At 34.1% G+C, this 17800-nt stretch overlaps 2 protein-coding genes across 3 annotated transcripts; one reads left to right on the top strand and one right to left on the bottom strand.

Moving 5' to 3' along the window:
- The first annotated feature begins 339 nt into the window (after window positions 1-339).
- Window positions 340-3761, top strand: LOC139897460 (uncharacterized). The gene is made up of 3 exons (XM_071880161.1): window positions 340-693; window positions 3144-3326; window positions 3450-3761. The coding sequence occupies exons 1-3, from the start codon at window positions 439-441 to the stop codon at window positions 3606-3608; spliced, it is 597 nt and encodes a 198-aa protein (XP_071736262.1). The 5' UTR covers window positions 340-438; the 3' UTR covers window positions 3609-3761.
- On the bottom strand, window positions 3727-8819 carry LOC139897459 (transcription factor E2FB-like). 2 transcript variants are annotated; one of them, XM_071880160.1, is made up of 14 exons: window positions 8501-8819; window positions 7759-7951; window positions 7590-7649; window positions 7335-7420; window positions 7168-7256; window positions 7020-7071; window positions 6248-6300; window positions 6114-6164; window positions 5854-5902; window positions 5378-5443; window positions 5227-5303; window positions 4484-4691; window positions 4261-4327; window positions 3727-4119 (listed from the first exon to the last, which is right to left on the bottom strand). In XM_071880160.1, exons 1-14 carry the CDS (start codon window positions 8639-8641, stop codon window positions 4004-4006), a joined length of 1308 nt encoding a protein of 435 aa, XP_071736261.1. In that variant the 5' UTR covers window positions 8642-8819; the 3' UTR covers window positions 3727-4003. The 2 variants fall into 2 exon arrangements, with proteins under 2 accessions (XP_071736261.1, XP_071736260.1); XM_071880159.1 differs by having other exon boundaries at window positions 3727-4115.
- Between the last annotated feature and the right edge of the window lie 8981 nt (window positions 8820-17800).

Raw genomic sequence — 17800 nt, 5'->3', positions numbered from 1 at the left:
CCTTGATTATACGGAGCACTTCGTGCTGATAACGTGTTATATTTCAGTAGGTTTATAACTACCTTTAGTGGCCTGGTTCAATATATTCAAATTGAAAGAACCAATAAAAGAGAGATGTGTTGTAGAAGATATATGAGAGAAAGAGGTTGAAGAGAGGTGTGATGTATTTAATGTATATGTGTGTTTTTGTAACTTACATTATGCACATATATATAGTACAAATTTTACTATCCATATTTGACTAATTACCATCCATATTTAACTACTAAATTTACAACACTACAGAGTATTTTTATTTTTGGGGTCGAGAGGGTGACATTTGTATGGTTACTTTCCCTTGTCGTCTGCTCCAAAGTTCATTCTCATGGTTAACTCATACATCCGTATTTATATAAACAAATTTATAAATATAAATAAGTGAAAGAAAGTTTGAAGGCCATGGCTATGGCAACCATTCCTATAGCCGCTTCATCCATCATTAACAACAACATACAATGCAACACCATTATCATCTTATCATTCAATGGATCACCAAAAACCTCATCTTCAACAATTAAAAGCAGCAGCAGCAGCACCAGATTTGTTACAAAAATTAGGGCAATTAAAGAAAAAACTGATTCATCTAATTCTTCACCAGCAGCAGCAGCAGATGAAGTAACTCAGAAATACGGCCTCGAAGCTGGTTTATGGAAGGTACTCGCTTCCAATTTGGTTAACAATTCAATAAGATAATATGATTAGGTTTTGTTGTACTGTAGCTACTTCAGTTTCTAGACTAAATTACTTTGTTTTGCCCTAAATCCCTAATTAATCGTAACCACTCAATATAAATTAACGGCCTTGTTAATTTGAATTTGGAACGAAAATTATAGGATACATTTGCCTATTTAGGCCATAGATATCCTTCAATGAATTTTCTCCCTAAACTCTTCATCTTCAGAGCTGGACTAAATGAGCAAGGAGAACTGAACGCTATTACCCATGGACCATGACATCCTTCTTACGATAACTGACTACCACTATATTTATATTTATTTTAATTTAATTTATTAATTATTAACATTAACACTTACATACTAAAAGTGGTGGCTAATGTCAGTCGTTAACACTTACGTACTAAAAGTGGTGGTGAATGCCGTCGTTTCAGTTATATCGGATTGTCGTTTTGAGTTTGCGTTCACATTACAAGCGGTCCCTCAACTTCGACTATATTTACACAACGGCCCCTCAGGTTTACACTTTTTCAGGGGTAAAAAGTGTAAATATATAATTTTATTAAAATAAAAGAAACTAATTCCACCCGAATTTATAACGGGCTCTATCTTCTCGCTCGGTGCGAGTTAAAGTTTTCAGAAACCACCGTTCAACTCGAAAAAATCTTACGAACCCAACGAGGCTAACTATACGCAAAACGGACACTTTTCAAAAAAACGCTAAACACAACGACAACCCGTATCTTCCCGGTCGCCACAAGTTAAATTTTTCCGACGGCAGCGTCAGACTCGAAATAATTTTATGAACAAAACGAAATTAACCACGTTCGAAACGGACACTTTTTAAAAAACGCTAAACACAACGACAACCCGTATCTTTCTATTCGCCGGGAGTTAAATTTTTCCGACAGCACCGTTACACTGGAAAAAATTTATTGAACAAAACAAAACTAACTACGTTAGAAACGGATACTTTTTAAAAAACGCTTAACACAACGACATCTAAAACGGCGCTTAACACATGGGCCGTGTTCCCCTCTGTAAATACAAAACGTTACGTTAAATATGAATACGCAGGCCGAAAGCACCCGCCGCAACGTGCGGGCCGGTACGGACTAGTTAAAACAAAGTACAAGTATTAGTGCAAAATCTACAAACAATATAATGCCATGGGTGAGGAAGTCACTGTCACCAGTAGGGATGACAATGGATCGGATATGGATAGGATGATGCCATATCCACATCCATATCCATTTATGTTTTGCTCATCCATATCCATTTAATTTCATTCCATCCGTCCATATCCATATCCGATGGATTAAGCGAGTTAATGGATATCCGTTGGATATCAAGTGAAATGTTAATTTAACGACAATTTTATCAATTTAATATAGATTATAATAAATGTAAATATTAAATCTTTATGTTTTTGATTTGTTTCACATGTTTTGATTGTAATTTGTCGTCGATTGTGAATTTAATTGAGCAAAATCCGTTATGATATAAGTAAATATACGCTTAAACTAATATAAATATGTAATTTTTAATATTGTTAGTAACAATTTAATAATTGTCACTATCACACCCTTATTTTCGTTAATAATTCAAGAATTTGTAGGTTTTATGTATATGTATATCGATATGCAGATGTATATGCATATATTTTAGTACGCATATATGTATATATAGATGTATTTCGGGTGATAATGGATATATCCGTGGATGGTAAATTATCATCCATATCCGACCCACGAAATATTTAGGTCATCCATATCCATATCCGTTAATCGTCCATTTACATCATCCATATCCATTATAAATGGATCGGATCGGGTGGATGTCCATGGATGCAACATCCATTGCCATCCCTAGTCACCAGTACCAAATTCAAAACGGTCAAGTGAAAACTTGTGAGAACTTAAATGCTATTATTGGTGTTCTCACATAACATAGCGACAACGTGGGTGAGGGCGGAAGTGATATAAGTGGTCTTATCCGGCTACTTTTTGTATACGTACTAAATTATCATTCACAAAACTTCTATGTCTAATGTTGAACAATATAATCTTTTGATGATTATTATTTTCTTTTTTATTATTGATACGATATCTTACATTTACATAACACACTAATTGAACCCTAAATTCATACACGGCTGGGCTATATGCAAACTCAAATCTAAACCATAATGACATAATGTATGGTCTAAATGATTATGCATGTATAAGTTGGGGTCGATATGGTACAATCAGAGTATGTTCATTCTTTAGAAATTACATACTTAATACACACCTCATTGTATTTTTCTTGCAAAGCGATTTTCCGTTGAATAGTTTCCCGTTGCATACAGCTTCATAGTTAAAATATTAAAGATTTAAGATTTTAAGAGAGATTAACGATGATGATTAATTATGTAAATTATTATGGTAGATATTCAGCTCAAAGGAAGACGGTAACAAGGATTCGAAATCAAAAAGTGATCAAGCAAAAGAACTCTTGACCAAATATGGTGGTGCCTATTTAGCCACCTCCATCACTCTCTCTTTGATCTCCTTTTCTCTATGCTACGCTCTCATTAGTGCCGGCGTTGATGTCCCAGCATTGTTGCAAAAGGTAATATCATCTTTCTCTTGATATTAATTACGTCAATGGCTCATTACAATTCATGTTTCCAACAACCACACGAGTGCGTTATCAATGCACGAAACTCATATCGTACGTTGTATTGGAATGTAGGTGGGGATATCACCTAGTGAAACTGGAGAAAAAGTGGGGACTTTAGCATTGGCATATGCTGCACATAAAGCTGCATCACCTATAAGATTTCCGCCTACTGTAGCTCTTACCCCAATTGTTGCTAATTGGATAGGCAAGAAAGTCGAAAAGGATAACTAGTTGAATCATCAATGTATTGTTATTTAAGTCCCTCGGTGTTATGATAAGTATGTATGTATATACTTGTTTTGCAGTTTATATATAAGTACAATTGCTACCGGCTTAACAAATGCAACAGGAAATCCATAGTGAGTCATCAAATTTGGTAATAAGTTATTAAAGTGCAAAATATGTGTTTGTTACTATGTTACCGAACCTACTCAATGAAGGATAAGAAACTCGAGTATATACATTATACCACCTAAAGACAAAACGCCTATTTTATTATCCAGGATGCATATACATTTACTTTACATTCGGGTGATCAGTTCGTCATTCTCCTTCATGTAATCTTCTATGTTGGAGATCGGCGGACGGGTAATGAAGATTATGAAATATTACCTTCTGTATTCATCCTACACAGTTTGTTTCTGTAGGGTATCTGACTTTGGTGTTTGGGGATGTGGGGAGGTGACACCTGGCATGGTGTAGTCATCATGAAGCATGCCCATATCAGTCCATTCAGCACTGGCTATTAACTTAGTCAAGGAAATTTTATGACTCTTTAGAAACAAAGGTGACAGATTTCACCATTTTGTTGTCTCATCTTTAATAAAAAATGAAAAAGAAAACTAATGAGAGAACACGAGTCGAATTTAGTCTATAAGGATACATTCGGTCCTCCATATGTCGGAGATGCTAACATCAGCATCTGATAAAAGCCAGTAGTCTGCATTGCTCTGCAAAGAGTAATGTAACAGTTGGTAAACTTGAAACTTGTTATGCAAGTGTTAGTTTTGAATTCAATGACAATTTGATGTGGTTTTATAAGGGACGAGTATGCTGTATTCATCAGCTTTATTTATCAAAACATGAGTGATGATCATAAAACTTACATCGATATCGGGAACTATCTTCATGATCCCACTAACAAAGTCGTCTGATGCATTAACATCTAAACATGTGCGAGTGTCTGTTGTTTGCATCCCTCTCTCATGACCATGAAATGCTTCCGTTCCTATTTCTGTAGTTGGATTCTCGATTATCTCTGATGTCGAGTTCAACTCAGCACGGTTGTTCTCCTCGATCTTCTCTTCAAATTGACTGAATTAAGTATAATGGTGATTAGAAAAGAAATACAGCAACGTAAAGTGTTCAAATGCATAAAACCACCCTAATTTGTTTGTTACAAAAGTTGGACTATTACCATTATCATTGCTGTTATTATATAGCCTTTGTGACCATATTTAACAAGTCAATTATTTTTTAACTTAAAAGAAGAAGAAAATGTGGTTGCCAACCCGACCCGACCCGACTCAAATAACTTTCGGCTGCAATGAAGAGCAAGTGGCTCCCAACCCGACCCGACCCGACCCGACCCGACTCAAATAATTTTGAGCTGCACTGAAGAGCAACAGATCTAGACCCATTACCAGTTATCTAACCCGGCCATTTCCAGATCTAGCTGTTACAAGTAGAGTTACAAATAAAAAAGTTAACGGCATGGAAGGATAGATCATATTGAGCCGAGGGTGCAACAGTAAAATATTAACTGTAAATTGCAGAACCACGAAAAAGAGCATTACCATCAATCTCATTGCCAAAGACAATTACCATAAAAAAGTGATAAATGACGTACCTGACAAGATAAACATCTATAGGACCCATTGTGCTCCTTAGGACTATTCTGTATCTCCTTTGAAGGGAGTCAGCAGCCTGATGACAAAAAAAAAAAAAAATGTAAATTTCATCTGGTGTCATAATCATATCATTGTACACTCAAATATTACCTCATCGGGATCTGGAACTTCCAGAGTGGTGCCATGTGGAGCTTTAATTGCAATTAAGGTTTCATCCTGAAAAACCAAAGCAAATAGTATTACAACTATGACATGTGCAAGGAAGATACATAACTTCAAAATCAGATAACAAAACAGTATGAGTGAATCGTTCACTCAATCAAAACGAGTAACCTTAAGGTGTAGTGTTGCGGGTCAGGGGGTTGACCCTGAAACAGTTTTGGACAAAACTTATAGTTTCGTTGTAAATAATTAGTGTCTCAAATAATTGCAAAACTACATAATTTCAACAATCACGAATCACCCATTTTTTGAATAAGCCATGCATTAAAAATATACTTTGGGCAACCTTTAACAAAACATTTTGATCTGGTAACTGATAAAAAATTGTGTTATAGCCCAAAGCACCCATTCACAAGTTAAAGGGTCAAAAAAGCTAAAACAATGTATGACCCTGGATAATATACCTGGAAGCAGGGAAGGCTCTTAATATCTTCTTCGGTGACGAAAAGCCACCTAGAAAACAATTGCATAGTCGGTAAGCATCATTCGGACATATAGATAGCAAGATATCTTAAACACGAGACAGACAACATAATATTATATTTGGACTGTCATGTCTAATCTGGAGAGATGCTGATCCATCTTGAATTATGATGACTAAATTGTTTATAAATTAACTATGAAATCAGAAATGCAAAGATGATTGGAATAAAAGAAACCTTACTTTTGATTATTATCGTCTTCACTTAATTCCCTTAGCTTTTCTTGCATTTCTCTGTAGAGATTTAACAAAGAAGCATTACTATCACTAAAATTAAAGAGGCAAGTGTACCTTTGTATAGTTATTGAGTGTATAACCTTGTCTGCTCATCTAATCTACGCTCCTCCGCAGAAAGATTTTCAACTTCAGCCTGTGGTTTAGGAAGAAATTTAATTAGAATTAGGGTCATTAAAAAAACAAAAGAAAGATATGTGGCATGAAACTTAATACTTGATAAAACACATCACGTATAGGTGGTAAAATGACCAGACTGGGTGGGGCAGGTGATATATTTTTTCAAAATTATTTGAAAGATATTTTTTGCAAGAAAAATTATACTATATATTAGGGACATCAACCCATCACCAAAATGGACATGGGGAATAAACGATTTACAACAACAACAACAACAACAACAAAACTCAATCCCACAAGCGTAGGGTATGGAGGAGGTGAGATGTAGACAATCCTTCCTTTATTATAGGATAAAGAGAAATCATTTCTCCACACAGAGTGAAACACTCCAAGAGTAGAGTCTGTTCGACGAATAAAGAGATTGCTTGCAAGAGGACCTCCGGCCAATAAGTAGGTAACAAAAACCATCTATTTCTTTTAAGCATACTATTAATTTCCCATCAATAATATAACATACCCTGAATCGATCTATTTATAAGTCAAGAGGTCAGATTACCACCTTTACATTGGTACGAGTAAAGTAGAGGATTAAACCAAATCCATCATGCTAATAAGAGAATGAAGATTATTAATAGCAGATGACCATTTAAGGGTGTTGGTACTTTTTACTTAGTAACTAAATGCAAGGATGGCTCGCTAAAGCTTGTCACATATGGAATTGCTACAGATGATTACCTGTAAACTAGTAACACTCTTATCAATCTCTCCAGTTGATGCATCAAGTCCCCTAGTTCATCATCAAACAAAGAGTTGTAGAAAGCAATATTGATAAGGAATACAAAGACTGAATGTACATATTAGCCAAAAAATAAAAAATCCGTACTTCCATTGGATCCTATTCTTCAGCTTTTTCTCTATAAGACCAATACCCTCTAACACGTTTGTTATATCATAAATCCGCCTCTTTTGTACCTGTATCAATAACAAAAGTTATGTTAGTAGAACTTACAGAAGTACTCGGAAAGATGGAAAGATAGGATGGCAAACTACCTCTAGTGTTTCTGCTGCTTTATTCAAATCGAGAATACCATCTTCTGCATGCTTAATAAGGTTGATAAACTTCTTTGTTAAAAGACCTGATTTTACAAGTCAGGGTAAAAGTTCATATACACAATGATTAAAGAAGATACTCTATAAATTTTATATGTAATGTATGTACCATACACACATATACGCATATACACGCACACATACATATACAGATATATGTAGACATCATAGGGAGAGTTGGAGAACTTGTGTTACCTAAAGAGCTATCATAACGACAGGGACCAGTGGGAGTAAGATTATATCCTGATGGCGAATCTGCATAAATCACAAGATTTGTCAGAGTAGTATTCGAAACAAGTTATTACAAACTGTTGTGAATATTTAACTCGATTCAAAATAAGAACTTTGTGCACATAATGCTCACCAGTATTGTAAACAGGAGCTTGAGATCCAGCCCTATTACACTTCCCGGCTCTTGGAACCTTTTGTGCTTTCGAGACTTTTCCAGGGAGAGGGGTCCGTAGGGGAGTGTAAACAGATATATTATTTCCAGGAGTGGGACTCGAGTCATTAAACTCCTCTTCAAGTGCAGCTGCATCTCCCTTCCTCTTTAGTGGCTAACAATTTAAATAATTATGAGAGAAGCAATATATTTACACTGATGATGCAAACACATAACAAACCAACTGCCCTGATTTGGAGAAGAATGGGCAACTGAAGCAATTGTGCATTAGATAATTCGAATATAATAACAAAGTTGAAGCATATGTGTGTATGGCTGGCTAACAGTTACAGCTTATGAGGAAAAGGGTAGGAAACTAATAGTTCACTGAAGGTTACATTCATTGATATTCATATTCATATATAAGTTTATACCAGAGTACAACCAATGATATTTGTCAAAATCACACCTCCAAAAGCTGATTGACTTAAAACAAGGTAATAGAAATAAAGCCAATTCAACATCTTTAGGTCATCAAATAGAATACAAACAATTCAGACCAGTATTCCATCAAAAACACACACACACAAAAAACCCTAAAATCACCAGCTTTAAAAAGAAAAAACAAATATTACGCGAATATCCCAGAACTGATCAATTTTAAGTGTAAATTTGACATAACAGTAACAAACTAAAGATACATGATATATATAATTATACATACAGAAGGTTTCACAACTATGCCATCCGATTCATGATTAGCAACAACAGTTGAAGAAGTAAACTGATGATATTCACCACTTGACGGCGGCTTCATTGAGGTAAAAGGAAGCTGACGTCTTAGAAATTGATGATTTTGATTCATGATCTGGTACAATTCGTGACAATCAAGACCTAATCGAACTGATTTCAGATGAAAATGTAGTATAATCGTGAATTCTGGTGATCGGTTATACTAGCCCTATTTTATGGGGGCTATTATGCTAGTGAGTGAATGATGATTGATAATTGATAATTGATTGATTGATTGATGTGAAACTAAAATCGGCGGGAAATAAAAGGGACAAAATTAGTGAGATCTTGTTGAATGTATGTATAGGTTTCTGATAAACAAGGAATGATTGGAAAAAGCGGGAAGAGAGTGTAGAAAAAAAAGAGGGGAAGGTAGGAGGGAATAAAAGGCTTCACATTTTGTTGCTACTTATATTTAAGATTAATCAATTAAACTAATTAATTTAATTACAGTAATTAATTATTAACTAAAATTGATTGATGATTGACTAATTGATTGATGATTGACTAAATGATTTTTTTTAGCTAATTTAAATTAGCAAAGGGCCATATAGGTCAAATTAGTACACATTTACTCTGTATTTTAACTATGGTAAATTGATTTTAAAATAGAAAGAGGATTATAGCTTAGTTTAATCTCACTTTTTTATTCTTTATACTATACTTAAATTCAATTCTATCAATTAATAAAATTTATTTAATAGCTAGTGATGGATACAAGTCGATCTAAATTTTTATGCCACGCCAGCTTGCCCTATGAGTCAGACACCGGCTACCAAAAAAGGCCACAAGAAACTGCTTTCCATGGCACCGGCCTTCAACGCCGGCCTGCCAGCCGGCCTCAACCAAATTTTGCCTATAAAAGGAGGCTTTTGGGCTCATTTTTAAGACACTCAAATTTTTACTTCAATTTAGATTTTAAATATTTTAGTGTAACTAGCTTAGCTTTTATTATCAGGAGGATATCCTGGCGAGTCACTGCGATCTCAGGCAGATTTCTTTGACCTTTTCAGGTTTTTATCCGAAACGTTTGTCTTATTAATTAAACATGTATCGTTATCATTTATGTTTAAAGATGCGTTCCGATATTGCCATGTTAGCTTAATTAATCTGTATGTTGCCATGATAGAAGTTTGGGTTAGCGTAGTTATGTTAAATTAGTACGATTATTGTTATTATACTGAATTTGTGACCCCGATAGATTTGTATACTAGCATCTTAAAGATTGACCAACCTAAGTTGTGATCAGGACTTATCCACCTATATAAACTTAGCTACTTCATAGGATTAAGACCCCTGGTTATACTGTACCTGAAGATTCTCTGAACTCGGTATGGCCGAAGTTTCCGAGAGGCATCTAATGCGCTTTTAGGATACGGAACTTAGGAATTGAGACATGAATGACCTAGTATGCCTATTGATTGTTCCAAGAAGACCTCTTAGGAGCCATTAAGTTCTAGGTAATGCCTTAACAGTGTGACCCAAACCTATTGCATGTTCTTGTTTGATTGTTGCCCTAGGATTAAGTCATTTTGACTGTTCAGATATCTATTATGTTTCTATCTGCTTTACTTTCAGTATATCAACTATAATGATGTATAATGTTTAGATTACTATGATCTCATTAGTATGATGAAATAGTTGTTAATTGATATTAATCTTTTGTCAACTTGACCCGACGGACTCCTTCCGTTTGTGATCAGTGTTCACTCAACACGGTACGTTGTTATTCAGTTATCTAAACTGATAAAGAGGGTTAGGATTAGAACTCAACTTACTAATAAACCTAGTGCTTTACTAATGATAACCTCCGAGGTATGGTCACCTTGCAATTATACAACCAGGTGACATACTTTTCACTACTCAACGAGAACTCTGAGAGTCTATAGATAAGTAGGTCTGTGTAATTGGCTCATCCAACCAGATCTACACTATTGTAATCATAACTTTAACATAAACATAATTACATTTTCCTAGCCCAAACTGATATCTTGGTCAACATTTCCCTGATCTACATACTTCGGATATCCCTCCATCACCTTTACCTTTTCGTAATTAGGATTATTAGCTCAAAACTAACTACTATCTTTCATCTAGGTAGTTTAACCAAAGACAATTATCCACTTGATCTTTAATTCGTTAAACCATTCAAAAACACGACCCTAGATTAACTTACACCTTCTACCCAAAAGTTAAAAGACAATTTAGGCCCCGAAAAATATAAATAGAAGAAAGAGGAAACCCTGTTGATAAGTTCATACTGTCACCTTGCGACCTAACGACACCGCATAAATAAAACCTGTAACGCCCCGTTCATATCGATTATAAACGATTCATCTCAATTGATTTCATTGCGAGGTATTGACCTCTATATGATACGTTTTACAAACATTGCATTCGTTGAAAGACAACTCATTTCAAAATACAACCTTTCGATACAAATAATATATGATTCTCCTAATATGAATGACTAATCTTTTATAACAGTCTTTTTGAATTCAATGACTTGAATGCAACGTCTTTTGAAATATGCCATGAACGACTCCGTGTAATATCCTTAATATGAGCAAATGCACAGCGGAAGATTTCTTTCATACCTGAGAATAAACATGCTTTAAAGTGTCAACCAAAAGGTTGGTGAGTTCATAGGTTTATCGTAATCAATCATTTCGATAATTTTAATAGACCACAAGATTTTCATTTCCATTTTTCATAAACATGATCTCATATCAGGCATTTCGCACAAACTGCATAGAGATAAAAATCATTCATATGGTGAACACCTGGTAATCGACATTAACAAAACGCGTCTAGAATATCCCCATCATTCCGGGACTCTCATCGGACATGATAAAATCGAAGTACTAAAGCATCTGTAACCCGGATGGGGTTTGTTATGAAATGTTCCGTTCATATTGATTATAAACGTTCCATATTAATTGATTTCGTTGCGAGGTTTTGACCTCTATATGAGATGTTTTTCAAAGCCTGCATTCGATTTTTAAAACAACCATAACCTTTATTTTATCGATAAAGGTTTAAAAATATTACGAAGATTATCAAATAATGATAATCAAAATATAGCGTTCACACACGACCATTACATAATGGTTTACAATAATATTACACAACAATATATGTCTTCTAATGCAGTTTTCAAACAATATTATACAAGCATGGACTCCAAATCTTGTCTTTAATTTAGTATGCAACAGCGGAAGCTCTTAACAATTACCTGAGAATAAACATGCTTAAAATGTCAACAAAAATGTTGGTGAGTTATAGGTTTAACCTATATATTTATCAATCGTAATAATCAAGGTTGTAAAAGTCGAGAGTCGGGGACGCATCGGTCGAGACCTAAAAAGGACGAGTCGGCCGAGTCGGGGACGCATCGGTCGTTGACCAACGTTTACTTTATTAATAATTTCTTAAATATATATTTATATATGTATAATATAGTTGATTATATACCATAAATTTCTTAAACAAGAGATTGAATTTAAAAACAATCAAATTTCAAACTCAATTAATGTTACCGAGTACATAATCAGCAAGGACATAGAGAAAAGAGCGACCCAAAAAATTAAAACAAACCCTAATTTTAAAACATATCACATCTTGACGAAAATTTGACTTATTTTGACCGTTTTTAACCAACTTTGACAGACTTTGATCGAACTTTTAGCTATAACCATCTTTTGAGTCGTTTTCAGAAAAAACGGGACGGAGAACCCAAAAAAACGACGCATCGACCGACGCGTCGGCCAAGTCGGCCGACTTTTACAACACTGGTAATAATACACCACAAGATTTCATATTTCCATTTTTCGTAAACATCATCCCATACATAGAGATAAAAATCATTCATATGGTGAACACCTCGTAACCGACATTAACAAGATGCATATACGAATATCCCAATCATTCCGGGACATCCATCGAACATGATATAAAAACTCGAAGTACTAAAGCATCCGCTACAACGAATGGGGTTTGTTGGGCCCAATAGATCTATCTTTAGGATTCGCGTCAATTAGTAGACTGATTTACTAATTCTTAGGTTACCAAGCAAAAAGGAGCATATTCGACTTCGATCATTCAACCATAGAAAGTAGTTTCACGTACTTGTGTCTATTTTGTAAAACATTTATAAAGCTGCATGTATTCTCATCCCAAAATGTAATACCCCGCCAAAATCGCCATTGACGCGGATGTTAACTCTGGTCCCAGTGCTCGGCTTGACGTCTAAGTAACAGCAGAGTTCTACAGCGGAAGCAATATATCTAAGTACCTGAGACAAAACATGCTTAAAAGTGTCAACCAAAAATGGTTGAGTGAACAGCATAGGTTTATCAATAATAACCAAGTTTTTAAACCACAAGATTTAATTATAAAGTTTAATCAGTTCGGTAGTAGTGCTGGTGTATATGATATCGATACTAACCATAAGTTACCCTAAACACATCACGTTCGTGTCGTTCATCGTTATTATGTATCCATTGACCAGCGGTCATCCGGATAGAGACGTCACCCTCAATAGCGCTATCACAATAACTAAGCTTACCAAATTCCAGTAATTAATGATATCATGGTAGGGATTAAGCATGAATCAAAGCATGTTAGCAAACAGTTTGAACTGATCAAAATAAAGTTTGAGTACTTGTGTCTAAGCGTAAAACAGTTTAAAAGCAAGCATGTGTCTCACCCCAAAGTTTATAAAACAGTTAAGAAATAGTAAAAAGAGGGGCTATGAAGTTCACCTTAATAGCAGATAGATATTCCACGCAAGTTATATGATCGGAGTGTTGAATACGGAGATCTCAACCTAGAGATATTATGTTTGATTAGTTAATGTCTAATAGACATAAAGTTTGTTTATTAATATAGTAGACTATATTAACAGTGACCGTTCTCGAGAAAAGTTATATTTATATAAGTGATAATATACTTAGTGTACTTAAGTGTTACTATATAGATAAGTGTATATGTTATACTAATAATAGTATTATTATTTAATTAATCAACTATTATGTATACTTATCATTATACAATTATACCTATGTGATACATACATATATATTTTTATATTCTTTATTATTATTATACATGTATGTACTCATAACTATATTGTATATATATTCAGTAAGTGTATGTGTTACATATATATAAGTGTATGATGGTACATATACATATTCTTATTACTTTTCTTATTATGTTTACTAACGTATACAACTTACATAATGAACATTCATACATACATACACACATACATATGCATACTCATATACACATACATATACACATACCGTGTATACATGCACATACGTACGTATGCATGCATGCATGCACGTACACCATGATCATAATTACCTTACTAATTACAAAACCATAACTTAATTATCATAACCTTAAATTAGTAACTTTAACATAAAATCATGAGTTTTTAACATAATTGCTAGTAGTCTTTTTAGCCATAATCAATTTATAATCTTTATCTATCTTTACTAACTAGTTAATAACTCTCCACAAAAAAAATCATAATCAATCACCTAACCATATTCTTTTATCTTTTAACCATCTACTTACATATCAAGATCAATCTTTAACCTTATTAATAACCATAACACTTTTAATTTTCACATTCATAATCTATTTTTAACTTTTTCACCTACATAAAATCATAAACCTTATATTTGTAGTAACCATAATATTAACATAATCCTTACAACCCTAACATGTTAAATCTTATTGATCTTACCCTATGTCATATTCATATTCTCATAATCACATTCATTATCAATTTTTAACACATAAAATCATAATCTTCTTATTAATCATAAAACTTGATCAAGATCATATTTCATACTTCATTATCAATTCTTATACATAATACTTAATATAATACTTATGAGTAATTAAATTAAGTACAAGATTAACTAAGGTTTTTAGACTACCTTAAGAAGATTGGAGACCAAGAATGGATGAGCTTTGTGGTGCGTAAACAGACAGAAACCAGCAGCACAACAAGACCCAAAACAGATGGGTTATTGGGTCAGTTTTATCATGCAGAAACAGAAAAAAAAACACAGCAACACAGGAGCAACGAGCAGGCTTGTTTGGGTCTGTTTTTGGGTCACGAACACCAGCAACAACAGACAGAAAAATGCAGCAACTTAAATCGATCTTGGGGGCTGTTTTGTTGGCGACTTGCAGCAGTAAAACAGAAGTAAATCGAGCAGGAACTAGGGCTGTTTAGGAGGCGATTAAGAGCTGTGGTGGTGGTCGAATTGCAGGCTATTTTGGTGTGATTGTATGTCGACTGCACAGTAGGTTTTTGGGCTGCACAAAGCTATCGAACAAAGGCTGTTGTAGAGGGTTCTTGAAGTCGATGCAGCAGGCTGAATGAGGGCTGTTTTTGGTCGATAAAATAGATGGAAAAAGGGCTGGCTAAACTGTCGACCAATGCAGTTTAATATGGGATTTTTGGGGTTTATTTGGTGGTGCAAATTATGAAAGAGCATGAGCCTTTTTTATAGAAGTTTAGCAAGAGTTGTGGTTTAATTAGGATTCATGAAAACTTGGTAATCAAGGATGATAATTAGTGTTAGACTAGGATTAGTGAATTAGGGATCAAGTTAATATTTTTTTTCCACAGCCGATGTACATATACATGCACTATATTTATTTTAAATTTTTTTTATTACGGCATTTATTATTTATTAAGTATTTTATTTATATATATATATATATATATATATATATATATATATATATTTATTATTATTATTAATATTACTTAATATTAGGGTTACATTTTATTTAAATATTAGACCCTAACTTTTATAAATTTTACTAAGTTCATTTGAGTTCTTATAAATTTTAATTCATATAAATGTTACATTTAATTTATGACATATTGTTTATATTATTTATTTAGGATTATTAAAGGTTAGGGTTATTATGTAATACTATATGGTATTAGGGTTTAGCATATACTGCATAGGGTTTGGTTTAGGGTTTTAAATTATAGTAGGGTTTTAGTATTAATTAATTTATTTATTATATCCGGATAACAACCCTACTGCTAATACGCAGAGTATGACATCGAAACCCTATGGGCAACTTGGTAAATTCGGAAGGGAAAAGTGAGGGTTGTTATAGTACCTCTCCGTTAATTTAAACTTCGTCCCGAAGTTTCAGGAAGATCTTCTCGGATGCATCGGCAGGTGAGAATAAATGTGAACATTTCCGTTTCATTTGGCCTTCACGTTCCCAGGTATTCTCGGGACCTCTACGCGAATTCCAATGGACTTTAACAATAGGAATATTGCCATGTACTAAGCGTTTGAATCTTATGACCCATAACTTATACAGGTTCTTCTATGAAGTGCATTTTATTATCAATGCTGAGGTAATTAAAAGGGATAACATGAGTGTCATCTGACAAGGTTTCCTTAAAAGGGATTGTGATATTTTAGTCGTACAAGCATTTCAGTAAGTTGGATACCTGACATGTGCAACCAACATTGCTAAGTTTATTTGAAACCTTGGGCATTTATGTCGCCATTAGGGCAGACAATCAGAGAGGAGTACGTGGAGATCACAACCATGTAGTTTGATGCATGGCTTGTGTTTGTTAGATATGTTACCGACTTCAAATTCTGGAAGATAACCATAGACATGATACCTTTGGTTTTCAAGAAATATCTAATGTGAATAGACGAAACGAGATTCCAGCTGAGGAGTCACTAATCGAGCTTATATGCAAAGTAAGCCATAATTACTAAAATGCCCTCAGAATGGTTTGAGCGATCAATGAAAGCACCTTATGTTCATGATTTCAGCTATATGTTAAAACAAAAGGTCGAAATTTGTCTAGGATAACATCTAGTTATAACTAGTGAGGAAGAATTTGTTTAGTGAAAACACATAGACACCATAATTATTTAAGGTAACTCCTTTAGAGAGGATAGCGAGGATCATAATTTATATTTCTGATAGGAAATCGCACGAGAGGTGTGATCTCTTGATGAGAAAGACGTTCTCACACCTATGGCGAGTCAATCTATGATTCACTTATGAGTTTAAGTGCGGATGTAAAGAAATATGAATCATTGGCTACAAAGAATAATTTACACCGGGTGAGGAAATATCTGAAAAATGCTTTCTTGTGCCAAAAAGATATTAAATCATGGAATTGACGTTTTACGAGGTTGCTGTGGTTTATCCGTGAGATATTAAAAGTAAAATCTTCTCAACGGTCAACCTTACAAGGGAAAAGTTACGGAGAACATAGAGTTTCAAATGATGAACTCAATGGTAAGTTTCGAAGGGCAAGAGGAATTGTGATTACTACATGGTGTAGAATAATACGAAAATTTTTATATAAACAAGCAACGAAAATTTTTATAGAAGTTCGATTCGTTTAAGGTGACAATTTAAAAAAGGAAACGAAGTTCTTAGTAAAACTAGAGTTATGTACAACATGTACTATTTTAAGTAAAATATCTTTTAAATAAAAGAATTGATTTATAAAAAGTCAAAGTATAATTTTATATGTACTAGTCAAAAATACGTAAGGGTAAATTACTTTATTATATACGATTTATAAAATTTGCAAGAATGACAGAATTTTCCCATTTTGGAGGTTACGGGTTGGAAAAAGTTCGGTGAAAATCAGGTGATGGAATTTTGAAAATTTCAGGCTATTTTTAAGCAAAAATCTTGCGTGGTAATGAATTCTATTGTATTTAAATGCGGTTGTTGACTATCATAAGTTTTTGGAATTCAAAATGTTCATGTGTGAAGCTGTTGCTGGCAAGTGAGATATGGATGGTAGATTATGAGAACGGGACAGTGAATGTGGTGTTTATAATATATTCAAATGAAAATCTTGCGAGTGGTTGTCGCTTATCTTCGACGGGTTTCCTAATGGGTTTATGAAAATCTACACTAGGAGCGTAATTACAGATAACAGGAGGCATGCTTCAAAGAAGTTTCGGGGGTGTCACTTGCCTATTGTTAGGACCATTAATATAGGATCATTTGATGATACATCTAACATGCTTTTAACACCGAGGCAAAATCGTAAGATTTTTCGTAAAAATGGTTAATGATTCAAGGGTCGCGACTTATTGTTTAGGTACAACAAATCACGCGTTGTTTGACCATAAGTAACGTAATGATAATCATATCAATGCTACCTTTGATCATATGGAGCGTGTGAGGG

Source organism: Rutidosis leptorrhynchoides, chromosome 3 (assembly GCF_046630445.1).
Source record: "Rutidosis leptorrhynchoides isolate AG116_Rl617_1_P2 chromosome 3, CSIRO_AGI_Rlap_v1, whole genome shotgun sequence".
Lineage (NCBI taxonomy): Eukaryota > Viridiplantae > Streptophyta > Magnoliopsida > Asterales > Asteraceae > Rutidosis > Rutidosis leptorrhynchoides.
This window is presented reverse-complemented; position numbering and strand designations above follow the sequence as displayed.

Bases quoted from the DNA above. Each gene is read 5' to 3' on its own strand.
- LOC139897460 (XM_071880161.1), top strand. From the start codon at position 439: ATGGCTATGGCAACCATTCCTATAGCCGCTTCATCCATCATTAACAAC. The intron at 694-3,143 runs GTACTCGCTTCC...TTATTATGGTAG, and splicing joins TCGAAGCTGGTTTATGGAAG to ATATTCAGCTCAAAGGAAGA. The intron at 3,327-3,449 runs GTAATATCATCT...ATTGGAATGTAG, and splicing joins TCCCAGCATTGTTGCAAAAG to GTGGGGATATCACCTAGTGA.
- LOC139897459 (XM_071880159.1), bottom strand. From the start codon at position 8,641: ATGAATCAAAATCATCAATTTCTAAGACGTCAGCTTCCTTTTACCTCA. The intron at 7,421-7,589 runs GTAACACAAGTT...TTGTAAAATCAG, and splicing joins TCGTTATGATAGCTCTTTAG to GTCTTTTAACAAAGAAGTTT. The intron at 4,116-4,260 runs GTATCCTTATAG...GTTAATAGCCAG, and splicing joins CGACATATGGAGGACCGAAT to TGCTGAATGGACTGATATGG.